The 14,516-nt window shown below is 46.7% G+C and overlaps 1 protein-coding gene across 3 annotated transcripts in view; it reads right to left on the reverse strand.

Moving 5' to 3' along the window:
• Positions 1-333: 333 nt before the first annotated feature.
• The window catches only part of DNMT3B (DNA methyltransferase 3 beta), a 54,698-nt gene continuing 40,515 nt past the window's right edge, over positions 334-14,516 (reverse strand). For 2 of the 3 annotated variants that reach the window (XM_079979132.1, XM_079979130.1), the window contains 8 exons: positions 13,430-13,613; positions 12,600-12,684; positions 10,865-11,010; positions 9,055-9,405; positions 6,801-6,886; positions 6,175-6,244; positions 4,844-4,962; positions 334-3,468 (listed from right to left, as the gene is read on the reverse strand). In XM_079979132.1, the coding sequence (XP_079835258.1) occupies positions 3,327-3,468; positions 4,844-4,962; positions 6,175-6,244; positions 6,801-6,886; positions 9,055-9,405; positions 10,865-11,010; positions 12,600-12,684; positions 13,430-13,613 (1,183 nt within the window). In that variant the 3' untranslated portion in view covers positions 334-3,326. The remainder of the gene's footprint in view (positions 3,469-4,843; positions 4,963-6,174; positions 6,245-6,800; positions 6,887-9,054; positions 9,406-10,864; positions 11,011-12,599; positions 12,685-13,429; positions 13,614-14,516) is intronic. The other variant, XM_079979131.1, reaches the window with a different exon arrangement.

A 14,516-nucleotide genomic window follows, 5' to 3' on the forward strand; every position in this document is an offset into this window, starting at 1 on the left:
GCCTGGGGTTCAGTTATGGGTAGCTCACCAGCATGACAGAACTCTCCTCACTTCCGATTCCCAGCAACATCCCTCCTTCTTCCTACAGATTTCTCCAGGCAATATGGTCCTTAGCATGAAATAACCAAGACTGTATCTGCAGTTCATTTCCCTTCTTTTCAACATTCTCATGGAATGCCAAACTCTTGTGGCTGGACCGACTTTAATCCTATTGCCAACAAAGATGCAAACTTGTGTGCATTCCCAATATCCCCCAGCCACCCACTCCTCCAGGGTGAGAAGTAAACCACTCCCAATTAAGACACATCATTAAATAAAGAGAGAATGAACAAGTGGGTGCTCAGTTATAGAACACTGACTTTAATTAAACAATGGAAAATGTTCGAGGTAAACTCTTTAGTAACCAATTGTTTTCATTTCCAGTAAAAAAACAAAAACAAAACACACAAACACAGAAAAACACAACAGCACCCAATTTCCCCCTTGCAAAGGCTCAGATGTTCACTTTGGTACCGAGCTTCCATTTCACGAAGCTCATAAAAATCAAAACAATAGAAACAAACAAAAAGAGAAAAACAAGTTTGTCATATGTTTTTATAAAAACGATAGTATAAAAAAAACAGTTTTGGCATCAAAAATTCTAAAAATATAGCACCAACGAGAGACAGGAAAACCTTATAAAACATTGTCACAACAACATGCCTGAAATGCATCTTTAAAAAGAGGCAAAAATGCAGTAAAATAGTGGATTTTGCCCAGCAACAGACATTATAGTTATTGCTACTTTTTTGTGCAAGTTTCACAAGTAGACAGTCGCCTCAGTTTCTTTTTCTACCTTGCTTCCTACAACTTGTCCTCCTCTGGTGGAGGGTCTTACTGTTTTTAGCAAAGAAGCCTAAACTTGTTGAAATGGCAAATCTGCTATTGTGGTCTGGAAAACAAAATAATAAAAGAAAATAAAGGACAAGAAGGCACATATGGTTAACTCCCTTTCTTGAGTTACATACATTTCCATTTCCATTCCAGCAGTTTTATTTCCATGGACAAAGCTTGGGCTCAGAGGAGCCAATGTGGTTTCTGCTCAGTGGCTCACTTGCTACCTGTTTATCTTAAGATCCATTCATGCGGCAGGAAAATCAGTGGAATTCCAGCACATGGGAGGGTCATGGTTTCAAGGTATTCCAAATAAGCCAGACCTGGTACCCCCTCCTGTAATGTGTCTTCCGAGGCATCTCTGCTCAAGATTACTGGCGTTCATTCTCAAGCAGAAAGTAGAGGCTCCAGCTTAGTGTAGGGCCAATTCACTACTCCAGTGTTGGCAGTTTCTTCAGCGGTGGCACAGATGAGAGAGATGATACCTAGGTCAAGCAAAAAGTAGAGGAGGAGGAGGAAAGCTTCCTTCTCTGGTTTGAATCGGCTTCCCTAAGCTGTTCCTTCCTGAAGGACCCAGGCGGTGAGAGACAACGTCCAGCCAACAGCCCAATCTGATGCAATGCCTGCTGGAGATAAATCTGGGCAAAGCTGACATTGCTGCAGCTATGCTGGGGAGCAGAGGAGGGCATCTCTGCCATACTTAGTATGTTCCCCGAGCAACATATTTTGGCTGTTGTTCAGTGGGGGAGCTTGGAGCACAGCTTGGATCTGTACCTTAAAATACTGATGGCCCGTGGGGAACAAACTTTAACAATCTCCGACGTGTCCACTAAGAAGGTCTCCTGCTCACAAGCCAATGGAACGAATGCGAGGAGTGTGTGCCCACAGTCGTGCCATTCTGCCTATCAGTGGAGCGTCCTTTTCCCCCTGAATGATTCTTATTTCTTGGCCAGCCTTCTACCCATTCCGCTTTTACATCAAGTCAAGCGCTATGGCAACCTCCACAGCAGTCTTCCCCAACCTAGAAGCCACCAGACTGGGGAAGGCTGCTCAAGAAGTTGTGGACTAGTAAAGCACGTCTCCACAGCTGCCTGATCCAAAAGAGGTCTCCTTTCTTTGGCAAGTGGCACAGAACCCGGAGGCATGTGAAAGGATCTCTCCAGCTCCATCCTCCATGGGAAAGAACCCATTGAGTTGCATCATATCCACTGTATCAAACGCTGCTTCTTAGCACATGGCAGTGCCCTGATGGGTGGAAAGAGAGACGACCTACAAAAACAAGTTGCCCCAGCAGACAGATGTCATTTCCTTTCCGTAACACAGCCAGTGGTACAAGGTAATGCCAACTGAGGGTTGGGGGAACGAAGCTAACATTCATGAGGAAAATAGCAGCATCAATAAGTTCCAGACCTGATGTCCCTCTGCATGAAGTCCTGTTGCGGACATTGCAAACAAAGGTCAACGTGTCCTACAGGTTTTGAGTCCACAGCAGCATAAGCATTTGCAGAATTTTTTGGAGGGTGGGGGCCAAATGTGAAGCTCTTATTCCCCTTTGCTCAACCCCAAAGGCCAAGAGATCTTCTCTGCCCCTCAGGTGAAACAAGAATTTGTGGGGAAGCTCAGAGGGGCTCTTGCAAGGGGCTCTGGGTCACTTCAATGGGTCTGTGCAAGAAAAATCCAGGTGGACTGTATGTTAACTTCAACAGCATGTTTTTTTAAGATAGATTAATAGTTTAAAAGTATACCTGGATGCATTTGGCAGAGTTGGTTGGTTATAGTTGGCCACTATAATTATCCCACACTTGTGTTTCAGCTAAATTCCTCTTGAGGAATTTCCACCATTCACACATAACGCTGAAAAAAGCAGCAGCCAAGTGTCTCGCTTTTTAAAAAAGTTTTGTTCTATGTATTTATATATATTTTAGGAGTTTAAAAAGAAGGATAAAAAGGAGAAGAGTCTCCTCGTCTTATCCTGATTGTTTCCAGTGTACAAAACGCAGCAAGGCAGGATTGTTGCTGCAATTTTGGTTTTCTTCATGATTGTCCCTGGAGAGATTCTGTCACTCATCCTTTTAAAAATTATTTTTCAAGTTTGGGGGGGGGGGGGGGTTCCGTACAGCCCCGTCAGAAAACTGCCTCTCAGTCGGGCAGCGACTGACATTGATCTTAGGGGGAAAATGGTTGGCTAATGCTGCAGTCGTGTCCCTCCATAGACACAACAGTGTTTTGCACGGTGAGTAAACAGAGGTCTTTTGACCTTTTAGAAATGTCAGTATTGATGGAAAGGAACATTCCCACCCTTCCAGTCTCCATGGTGGCGCTTGCAGATGGTGGTGAAGGGGAGATGCCGTGCTGTGGGTTGCACTTGCAGGAGGGTGTCGTTCCAAGCTCTTTGCCGCCCTCCTCTCCCAAGGCTGCTTGCTCAAAGGAGACCTGGGCACCCCACCTGCTCCCTAGTCGCAGGCAAAATAATCCTTGAGAGGAGCAAACAGGTGGCGGATGACCGGGACACTCCATGCCCTGCCAAGCAGCTTCTGGCGAGTTCCACGCCCCATGTTGGACAAGTCGGTGTAATGGTGGGGAAAGCCAAAGATCCTGTGGTAGCAGCAAAGAGAGTGGTTAGTTTAGTTTCTCTGATTGGCCTTAAAAAAAGGAAGCCCCAAAGCAACGTACAGCCACTAAATCTATAATAAAAGTACATAAGCAACATGAAACCTAGCAACAAGACTATCGTATGCCGGGAAAACAAGACGTCTCTGCCTATTGCAGAAACATCAGTGAGGATCGTGCCCAGATGGCAGAGCTGGTCCAAGACACTTTGGCACCTGAGGGGAACCACAAAAAAACCCCAGCCCCTCGAGGGAAGAAGAGGCGTGCAAAGATGTACACAAGACGGGAATAAAGATTTACACTGGGAAGAATGGTGGGAAGAAACTGGCCGAGCCTCATAATACCCCCTGAGAGGTCATTTTCCAGCTGCCACGGGTCAGATCCTGCCTCCAAGGATGGTGCCGCAAGTGCTGCTGTGGTGGTAGCAGTCCTTGGAGGCCGGAATTGCTGCCCCATGGATACGGCCGCCCAAGGTGGTTGCCACATCTTGCCTCTTGAATGGGCCAGCCCTGCAAGAGGGCCTCCCCAAAGAGAGCTCTCCATAGACGGGGAACAATCACAGAGAAGGCCCGTTTTCCCCTCAACGCCCTTTGGATGTGACGTGCAGAGAAGGGTCTCCGTGTATGGTGATGATTCCAGGGTCTGGGCAGGTTCACATGAAGAAATGTTTTGTGGTCTCAAACCATAAAAGCCATTAGAGGGGGAAACCAGAGCCTTGAATAGCTGAAAATTTTCTATTCTGCCAGGCCTATGCAGAGTGCCTGGGACAACCCAGCCAAATGGGCAGGGTATTATTATTATTATTATTATTATTATTATTATTATTATTAGTCAGGCAATTAAGAATACACCCATACCCCACACTGGTCCACTGGTGTTTCTTTTTCATTCTTTTGGTTTTAACTTGCTTTTAACATTTATGATTTTACTGTATGGTTTTATATAATTTTAAACTACTGCGATTATGATGCCAAGGCACAGATAAATATTATTCTCAAATAAATTAAATTGTTTTGCCTCATTCCCCCCCCCCAGGGTGTAATGCATTTACATTTATGTTTTCAAACGTAAGTTATTTGGAGACCTAGTTAGGTAACATGCAACTGATAAGTCTAATAATGAATAACAACAGGAACATATCATAACAATTTCAAGAGTGGTAGAAGTAACTACTCCATGACAAATAATCTTTAACATGCACCCCTTTGCGAGAAAACAAAAATTTGCACCTCTTGAAGAGAGGCTGGAACTGCTCTGAGGAAAAGAATTTCCTGGGCAGCCCCTGCCTCTTTCCTTTCATCTCTCCCTCTCCCCCCCCCCCCGTCATGCGCCATTATTCCCCCCCCCCCTTGTATCCCACCTTTCCAATTCAGTGCACCACAAATTGTCGTCCTTGCCATTCATCCGCACTGGGAAAGTCTGGGCTTTCCCCTGCCTGATGGAATTAGACTTTGTGGTGATGGTCTGGACCTTTTTCAACTGAAAGAGAAGAAAAGCAAACATTTAAAAAACACACACACACACAAATGACCACCCTAAAGGATCCCTGACCATTAGGTCCAGTCATGGACGTCTCAGGTTGCGGCGCTCATCTCATTTTACTGGCCGAGGGAGCCGGCGTACAGCTTCTGGGTCATGTGGCCAGCATGACGAAGCCGCTTCTGGCGAACCAGAGCAGCGCACGCAAACACCGTTTACCTTCCCGCCAGAGTGGTACCTATTTATCTACTTGCACTCTGACGTACTTTCGAACTGCTAGGTTGGCAGGGGCAGGGACTGAGCAACGGGAGCTCACCCTGTTGCGGGGATTCGAACTGCTGACTTTCTGATCGGCAAGTCCTAGGCTCTGTGGTTTAACCCACAGTGCCACCCGGGTCCCTACAAATGACCACCACCACCCACCCCCCCAAAAAAATACAAGCTCCTCAGTGTGAAGGTTTCCAGAAAGTGGTAGCATTAATGCCATCCGGCAGAGGAAGGGAGGGAGGCTGGCTCTGTCCAGTGATTTTAGGCTTCTCATCCATCAGCCAGAAATGCACTCAGATGTCACTGCTATGCCTTCAAGTGGCGGGGGGGGGGGGGGCGAGGTATTTTGCCCAGAAGGCAGCTAAAAATATCCAGATGAAAAGCAGCCGCTGGGAGGTCAGTTGGGAGGTCACTGACGGGCCCTCAGGAATGCAAAAGAGGGTCTTTGCATCTCTTCCTCAAAGGGGACAATGTCCCCTTAGTGGTGCAACCGCCCCCTCCAACCGAGAGATCCATTTTGGGCTGCATTTTGTCACATCTGTGGAATGTCTGAGTTCCTTGCTCACAAGTAGAGCAGGGGAGAGACAGAAGGGAGAGTGTCTCGCCGTTTCGTTCAGCATAAAGAGCCTCACATGGGTGGGAAGGGGGGGAGGGCAGCAGGAAAGAGGGGCTGAGAAGAGGGGCACCCCAGGGTCCACTAGAGATATAATACAGGCAATTTGGGACATAATTTGCAGGACGACAGACCCAGGGGGCATTCCATAGCCCAGCCCTTTGCCAACCTGTGAAACCCTTCCAGTTGTTGTTGGTCAACAACATGTGGAGGTCAATGGGTTGGCAAAGGTTGTCGTTACCTTTCTTCCCTCCCCGGATCATTCATAAGAATGGAGGGGGGAATAAGAATGGAGGAACTAGTTGAAATGGAGGGGAAAGTACCAAAAATACCTTGGCTGTTCTGCCGTACTCCAAGCAGTCCTGAAGTTCAAGTTTATCCGTCGTCGAAGCTACCAAGGGCCTAAGAAAAGACAAAGCAAATTACTCTCTTAAGCCACTGCCCCATTGTCCTCCAAGCGTATTGTTTTACAGCAATGTGGGGGAACTTTGGCCCCCTATATGTTGCCGAGCGCATGTTGTTGTGGTTGTTGTAGTGTTTGGAAAGGTTTAGAAGACGACTCCCAAAATGATCAAGGGCATGGAGTGACTCAACTACAAAGGTTGCAGCATTTGGGATTTCTTAGTTTACAGAAAAGGTTAACAGGACAGAATTTATAAAATTACGCATAGCATACGGGATTTCCCAAATTTTGGTCTCTGGCTGTTTTTTGGACTACAGTTCCCATCATCCCTGACCACTGGTCCTGCTAGCTAGGGATGGTGGGAGTTGTAGTCCAAAAACAGCTGAAGACCCAGGTTTTGGGAACCTGGGAGAGGGATGTTTTTCTCCCTCACCACACTGGAGCCTGTGGAGATCCGATGAAGCTGAGCGATGGAAGATTTGGGACAGAGAAAAGGAAGTCTTCATACAGTGCAAGAGCTGGAACTCCCGCCCACAAGAGGGGCTTCTAAATTACCTGTTCATCCCAGGCAGATTCCCCCAGAAGTATCGTGCCCGGTGTGCAGCCGAGACTTTGACGGCATCAATCATAATAGGGTTACACTGAAGACAAAAAGGGACGGTAGTTAGGGACAAAGCGGCAGAAGGACTATTTCACAATTCCTTTGACAGCAGGATTAGATGCAGCTTGGGGAAAAGAAGCAACTCCAAAAGTCAGAAAGATGAATTACAGGCTGCCTCATGCTCTGCCATGGTTAGGATAGTAGTAGCAGTGGCAATGACAACAACAGTACTAATTCTAGTACTATGCTGTGAATGACCTGTGATCTTTGGGTGAAGGGCGGTATACTAATCAAATAAAAAATAAAATAAAATAAAATATATATACTATATAAAAATAAAAATACAGGCCTTTTCAACTACGAAATGCTCTCCCCATCGTTATTGACTTTAAGACAGTTCTGTTTACCCTGGCACCTTGCTTTTAATTTGGATCACATCATACGACAATCTCCTACTCTGTTTGGTCTTCTTTTTTTTAAAAAAAAAATATTTATTAAAGTTTTAAATGTTACAAAAAGAGAAAGAGATAATTCCAAGTTAAACAAAAACTTAACAACACATCACAATAAAAAAAAGAAGAGAATAGTTTTTTTTTTATAAAAAACAGAAAAATAGAAACAATTAAAAAACACAACGAACCTTCCCATAACTTATCTTTCATTTACTTGTTTCCTTGACTTCCTCGCACCTCCCTTTTTTTGTATTCTAGTTCGGTTAGCTATTTCAGCAAATCCTTTCCATCTTTCCCAATTTTTATCCTATAATTAATCTTAATATAATGTAACTTTACCTTTCTTCCTTTCATCCATTAACAATCTATTTTTACTTAATCCTTTATAATATTTCCGCTAAAGCCACATAACTTCATTCCAACATCCTTCTAACATTCCTTAATTTTACAATGTTTCTATAAATAAACTTTAAATTTCTTCCAATCTTCTTCCACAGACTCTTCTCCCTGGTCTCGGATTCTGCCAGTCATTTCCGCCAGTTCCATGAAGTCCATCACCTTCATCTCCTACTCTGTTTGGTTTTCACCTTGCAGTTGGGTAGGGTAGGAGTCAAATTGCTTTGGGGGCATTTTGTATAATAAGCAAAGAATAAGTGCAATAACTTACTAAAAAAATACCCTGCTCCTGCCCACCTAGCAGTTCGAAAGCACCTCAAAGTGCAAGTAGATAAAGAGGTACCGCTCCGGCGGGAAGGTAAACGGCATTTTCGTGCGCTGCTCTGGTTCAACAGAAGGGGCTTAGTCATGCTGGCCACATGACCCGGAAACTGTACGCCAACTCCCTCGGTCAATAAATCGAGATGAGTGCCGCAACTCCAGAGTCGGTCAGGACTGGACCTAATGGTCAGGGGTCCCTTTACCTTTGTACACGGAAAAAATAAAGTAAATGGATTCCTAGAATCGGTTGTACGCCGATTGTGAACAGTCCGCTGCACGGTCATCGGAGCAAGGCCACGCAAAGGAGCTGAGCAAGGTCCTTAAGTGCAGGGGCACCAATTATGAAAAGGGAAATGGAAAAGAGGTGGACAGTACAACAAAGATCATTTAAAGGGTTTTGGATGAAACACGGGCACAGGAAGGTCTTACACAACAGGATATCCCGCTAATGGGCATTCACTTAGTACCCCAAAAGCCTTCTTCTACCTTCTAAGGTAAAGGTAAAGGGACCCCTGACCATTAGATCCAGTCGTGGCCGACTCTGGGGTTGCGGCACTCATCTCGCTTTATTGGCCGAGGGAGCCAGCGTACAGCTTCTGGGTCATGTGGCCAGCAGGACTAAGCCGCTTCTGGCGAACCAGAGCAGCACGCAGAAATGCCGTTTATCTTCCCGCCGCAGTGGTACCTATTTATCTACTTGCACTTTGACGTGCTTTAGAACTGCTAGGTTGGCAGGAGCAGGGACCAAGCAACGGGAGCTCACCCCGTCACAGGGATTTGAACTGCTGACCTTCTGATTGGCAAGTCCTAGGCTCTGTGGTTTTACCCACAGCGCCACCCGCATCCTGGTTCTACCTTCTAGTCTGCCCCTATTAGAACCCACCCATGCGAAAGCAGGATCCATGCCTTCAATTAAATAATTGCAAACACATTTTGCAGAGCTCAAGGGCGTTCTCAGTCATCCTCTATTTTTTTTCCTTCTGTTTTTCAAAAGCTTCCGGCCCTTGAGGAAAAGACTGACCCCCCCCCCAGCCTTTACCTCCAGGAAACGAGAGATGTCCCTCTTGTCGTTGATGCGCATGGCCACGACATTCTCAAAGAGCCAAAAGAAGGGGCGCTCCTCCCCGTCTTTGGGGCGCGTGTAATTGAGAAGGTGGTAGAACTCAAAGAAGAGTCGCCCAGTCCCCTCTGCAAGGAGGAAGGCGGGTGGGTCAAAGGAACATAGGACATTAACAAAAATAATAACTTCTGGGTTGAGGAGCCAAGCTGAGAGCCCCCATCCTTGCAAGGGCTGCTTACCATACAGGCCCTTCCTGGCAGGGTTGACGATGGAGAGGTCGTTGCAGGGGCTTCCGCCAATCACCAGGTCGAAAGGACCCCATTCATCAATCTGCAACAGGCAAGCAGAGCAATGGGTTTTGCAGGGTCAAGTGCAAAGTCATGACGCCAGTCTTGTTTGTAAATCCCAGGCTTCTGGGACTTCACAAAATCAGTGCCGGATTTACGTATAAGCTAAACAAGCTCTAGCTTGGGGCCCCACTCTCTTGGGGGCCCCCAAAAAAATTAAGGGGGGGGGAACTGGATGTGCATTTCCAAAATATAAGATAGAAAAACCACATAAAATAAAACCTACATACAGCAACAGTGTTTTGTGTTGTGTCGGCTCCTATGATGTAAGTCATGGGCCCCCAAGCATTTTAAGTTAGAGCTTAATAATTATTTCACTTTTAATATACTTCTTCTTAATTGTATTTCAGTTCAACAATTACTTTGATGTGCAAATAGCTTTAGATACCTACTAGGTCCATAAATTACCATATAGCATATATTCAACACAAAAAAACAGCGACAATTTGTTGTTGACAAAGGACAGCTGGACATATAAAGGGCCCCATTACCTTCAGTGGCTTAGGGCCTCATCAGACCTAAACCTGGCCCTGCACAAAATGACCACATCGCAGAAGACCCAAGAAGAGCCAGACAGCTGGGTCAGGCCCAAAGGAGCCCAGCATCCTCTTCTCACCATGGTTATTTATAATAAAATAAACATCTTTTAAACCACAATCAAGCACTATATCAGTTCTGTTTAATAAATAAATGTATTATCTGATGCTTTTCTTTGTGTGCCTCGTCCACATGAGGTCATAGCTGTCAACTTTTCCCTTTTCTTGTGAGGAATCCTATTCGGAATAAGGGAATTTCCCTTTCAAAAAAAGGAAAACGTTGCCAGCTATGCGTGAGGTCGCAGGGGCTCTCCATGTGTGAGATGCTCTCCCCAAGGAGGTTTGCTTGGCACCTTGGTTACACATCTTTAGGTGCCAGGCAAAAACATTCGTCTTCTCCAAAACCTTTGGCTAATTAAAAAAAAGATGACCTTTTAAAGTGGAGTGGGGAGGTATTTGTCTTTCCCCCCCTTGTGCTATTATTATATTACATACTTGATGTTTTATGTTGTAAACCACCTTATGGTCTCTTTGTGAAAGGCAGTATATAAATTTAATACAGTGGTACCTCTAGATCCGAACGGGATCCGTTCCGGAGCCCTGTTCACATCTAGAGGTAAACGTATCTAGCGACGGCACGTCTGCACATGCACACGCCGCTTTTCGCCGCTTCTGCACATGCGCGTGCCGTCATGTTGAGCGTCTGTGCATGCGGCGAAACCCTGAAGTAACGCGCTCCGTTACTTCCAGGTTGCCGCGGAGCAAACTGTAACGCGCTTAACTTGAAGCAAATTTAATCCGATGTATGACTGTAAATAATAACAGACATCTTGACCTGTCTTCCAATACAACAAGCCAGCAGCCTCAGCCACAAAGTCTCAACTGGACCACAGGGAATCTCCTTACATTTTTCTTGGTTATGTTCCTGACGTCATGCACGTATTTGATGTTCCCTTCGTGCCGCACAGTTCCCACGGCTATGGACTCCTCGCAGATCTCGGAGGCGACGTATTTCTCCACCTGGATGCCAAGATCCCGCAGGACGAGGTAGCCTAAAGAGTCAAAGCACCACGGGTGAGGAGATGGGAGAGGTGGCCCAGTGAGATCCCTCGTGATTCCCCAGCTACAGCTCCAAATGTGGGAGCCAAGATGCGCAGGGTCTCCACATCCTGACAGAAACAAGAGACTCTCAGGAGCTGCAGTGTTGATGCGCATGCTCTGGCTGCTACTGTGGCATGGAGAATGACAATTTCCCGGTGCATGTTTTGTTCACACACACACACACACACACACACGTCATGCATGCACAACATCGTTTGATGAGGAACAACACTGCCAACAAAAGATCGGTGATGGGACCAAAACAAATCACAAATGTCATAGGACAGCCTGGAAGATGCAGGACAGGGGAAGGGAGATGGACAGAGGTAGACATGGGGTCAAATGAACCAGACTGGCCTTAAGGAAGGAGGGTACAGGCTCGACCACCCCTGTGGGATGAGCTGTCCTTTAGCGGTGATGATGGCTGTTCTCGTCCATTCTGACTATGACCTAGCAAGGCAGAGCAGCATTTTTTCTCAAGGGTTATCAACGAACATTTTTCACAGTGCCATTACTATGCTACAGCTTGTGCCCAGCACAGAACCACCAGGGGGACCAGGGGCGGAGATACACTCGTGCTTTTTAACCTTAAGGGATGGTTTTGATAACTATGGCTGGATCTCCACTGATCTAAAAAAACCGCTAAGAAAAAGGAGTTGTAAAGTTCTCAATGCAAATTTTCCATTGACAGTGCCCCAGTGTCACACTTTTATAACGCATTTATAATGTTATAAGTCGCCAGTATAGATTAGTCCTGCATGGACACACGACGTCCTACTTTTAACATTCATAATGTGTTATTAAACCAGCAGTAGGGAAACAAAATGGTGAGATTGACAAAGTGAATGATGGACCTGCGCACCAGCTAAATGACCTACTCACTGCCCTAGCAAACCTGTGATTTGAACCCAGCTTCTAGTACAGTGGTACCTCAGGTTACATACACTTCAGGTTACACACTCCGCTAACCCAGAAATAGTACCTCGGGTTAAGAGCTTTGCTTCAGGATGAGAACAGAAATTGTGCTCCGGCGGCATGGCAGCAGTAGGAGGCCCCATTAGCTAAAGTGGTGCTTCAGGTTAAGAACAGTTTCAGGTTAAGAATGGACCTCTGGAACGAATTAAGTACTTAACCCGAGGTACCACTGTATATTGGTGTGTGGTCCTTTGGGTGTGTTGTTGTGTGGCTGGGGCAATCCAGTCAGATGAGCAGGGCACAAGAAATACCGTTTTTTCGCTCTATAAGACGCACCAGACCACAAGACGCACCTAGTTTTTGGAGGAGGAAAACAAGGAAAAAAATATTCTGAATCTCAGAGGCCAGAACAGCAAGAAGTATCGCTGCGCAGTGAAAGCAGCGATCCCTCTTGCTGTTCTGGCTTCTGGGATAGCTGCGCAGCCTGCATTCGCTCCATAAGATGCACACACATTTCCCCTTACTTTTTAGAAGGGAAAAGGTGAGGCTTATAGAGCAAAAAATACGGTACTTCTATGATTCCCAGACATCAGAGTTTGTTGAAGTGCTTGAGGGGGTCTCTCACCTGTTGCAATTCCATCAAAGAGAGACAGCACTCTGATTGGCCTCCTGTTTGCCGCTGGGATAGCAGGATAGATTTTTGGTGGCTCCTGTGAGAAGAGAGGGGGGGGAGAGAGAGAAGGAAATGGCACCACCAGCCACCACCGGTGCCCATCTCTCCCACTGGCTTAAGTTCATTGCAAATATAGGAAGCCTCTTCTAAGGTTGCCACATGCAAGAAGTGTGAATCCTAGCCATTAAGAAAATCAAATGCACAAGTTTCACATCACCAACTGGACCTAAGAATATCACGTAACCATAGCCTGCAGGATCAGGCCAATGGCCCATCTAGTCCAGCATCCTGTTCTCAGAATAGAATTTTATTATTACGGTCACAGACCAGTTCCGGGTCACTTACAATATCAGGTAAATCATAAAACACAACAGGAATACATTGAATTGCAAATGGGTGTAATAGAGACAATTCAGATATAGCGGTGGTTAAAAATATATATTAAATCTCAATCACTAAAATACAACCTAAAACTCTCATTTAAAGCCTTAATCATTTTGGTAGGACAGCTTGTTCCCTAAGTTTTATGGCAGTCGCACAGAATTTGGCCACCCTTAGCGTGATCTCTAGATCCTTGTCCTCTACCAGGAGTTTTAGACATTGAAGTTCGGACCCATTTGGAGATTTTTGTATAACAGGAGAGCATCCTGTTCTCACAGGCGCCAGCCATGAGCTTCAATGGGAAGCCAAAAAGCAGGATCTGACCATCAGAGCATCTCTATAATTCTACTTTAGGGCAGGTGGGCTACGCTGCCCCCCTTTAACCACACCCGTTTCCTTACGTATTCAAGCCCCTTCTCGTCGGTGAAGAACTCCTTCAGGCGGGTGTTCCAGTCGCCCCTCCTCTGAAGCATCCCGTGCCGCCCTTGCGGCTGGCACATGTAGCAGCTCCAGGGGTCCTCCTTCCTGGCGGCGTCGGCCGCGCCACGACCCACTAGCAGGTTCAGACAGTCCACACAGAAGCACCTCCACAAAACAAGGGAAGAGGAACGGGGGGGGGGGGGGGCGTAAGTGTCAGGAGTACATGCAGGAGCCAGGCTCTGTGACCAGTAGGGCTTCGCAGACTGGGGCCTTCCTGAGTTTATTCTGGGGAGGCAAGGCGTGGCCACACAGGTGAGGCTGCTTGGTAACTCGCTGCACCTGGTGGCAAGAGCCGGGAAGGGATATAAGGTCAGCATTTTGCCTTCGGCTCTTTGCCACAGCAACACGTTTCCTGCCCTGCTGCGTTTGGCTTCTTGCTTCCTGATACTCAGACCTTTGACTTGCTTCTCAACCCTCGGACCCTTGACTTCCTGACTCCTTGCTTCTCAACCCTCGGACCCTTGACTTCCTGACTCCTTGCTTCTCAACCCTCGGACCCTTGACTTCCTGACTCCTTGCTTCTCAACCCTCGGACCCTTGACTTCCTGACTCCCTGCTTCTCAACCCTCGGACCCTTGACTTCCTGACTCCTTGCTTCTCAACCCTCGGACCCTTGACTTCCTGACTCCTTGCTTCTCAACCCTCGGACCCTTGACTTCCTGACTCCTTGCTTCTCAACCCTCAGACCCTTGACTTCCTGACTCCTTGCTTCTCAACCCTCGGACCCTTGACTTCCTGACTCCTTGCTTCTCAACCCTCGGACCCTTGACTTCCTGACTCCCTGCTTCTCAACCCTCGGACCCTTGACTTCCTGACTCCTTGCTTCTCAACCCTCGGACCCTTGACTTCCTGACTCCTTGCTTCTCAACCCTCAGACCCTTGACTTCCTGACTCCTTGCTTCTCAACCCTCGGACCCTTGACTTCCTGACTCCTTGCTTCTCAACCCTCGGACCCTTGACTTCCTGACTCCTTGCTTCTCAACCCTTGGACCCTTGACTTCCTGACTC

Source organism: Podarcis cretensis (assembly GCF_951804945.1).
Source record: "Podarcis cretensis genome assembly, chromosome: 6".
Taxonomy (NCBI): domain Eukaryota; kingdom Metazoa; phylum Chordata; class Lepidosauria; order Squamata; family Lacertidae; genus Podarcis; species Podarcis cretensis.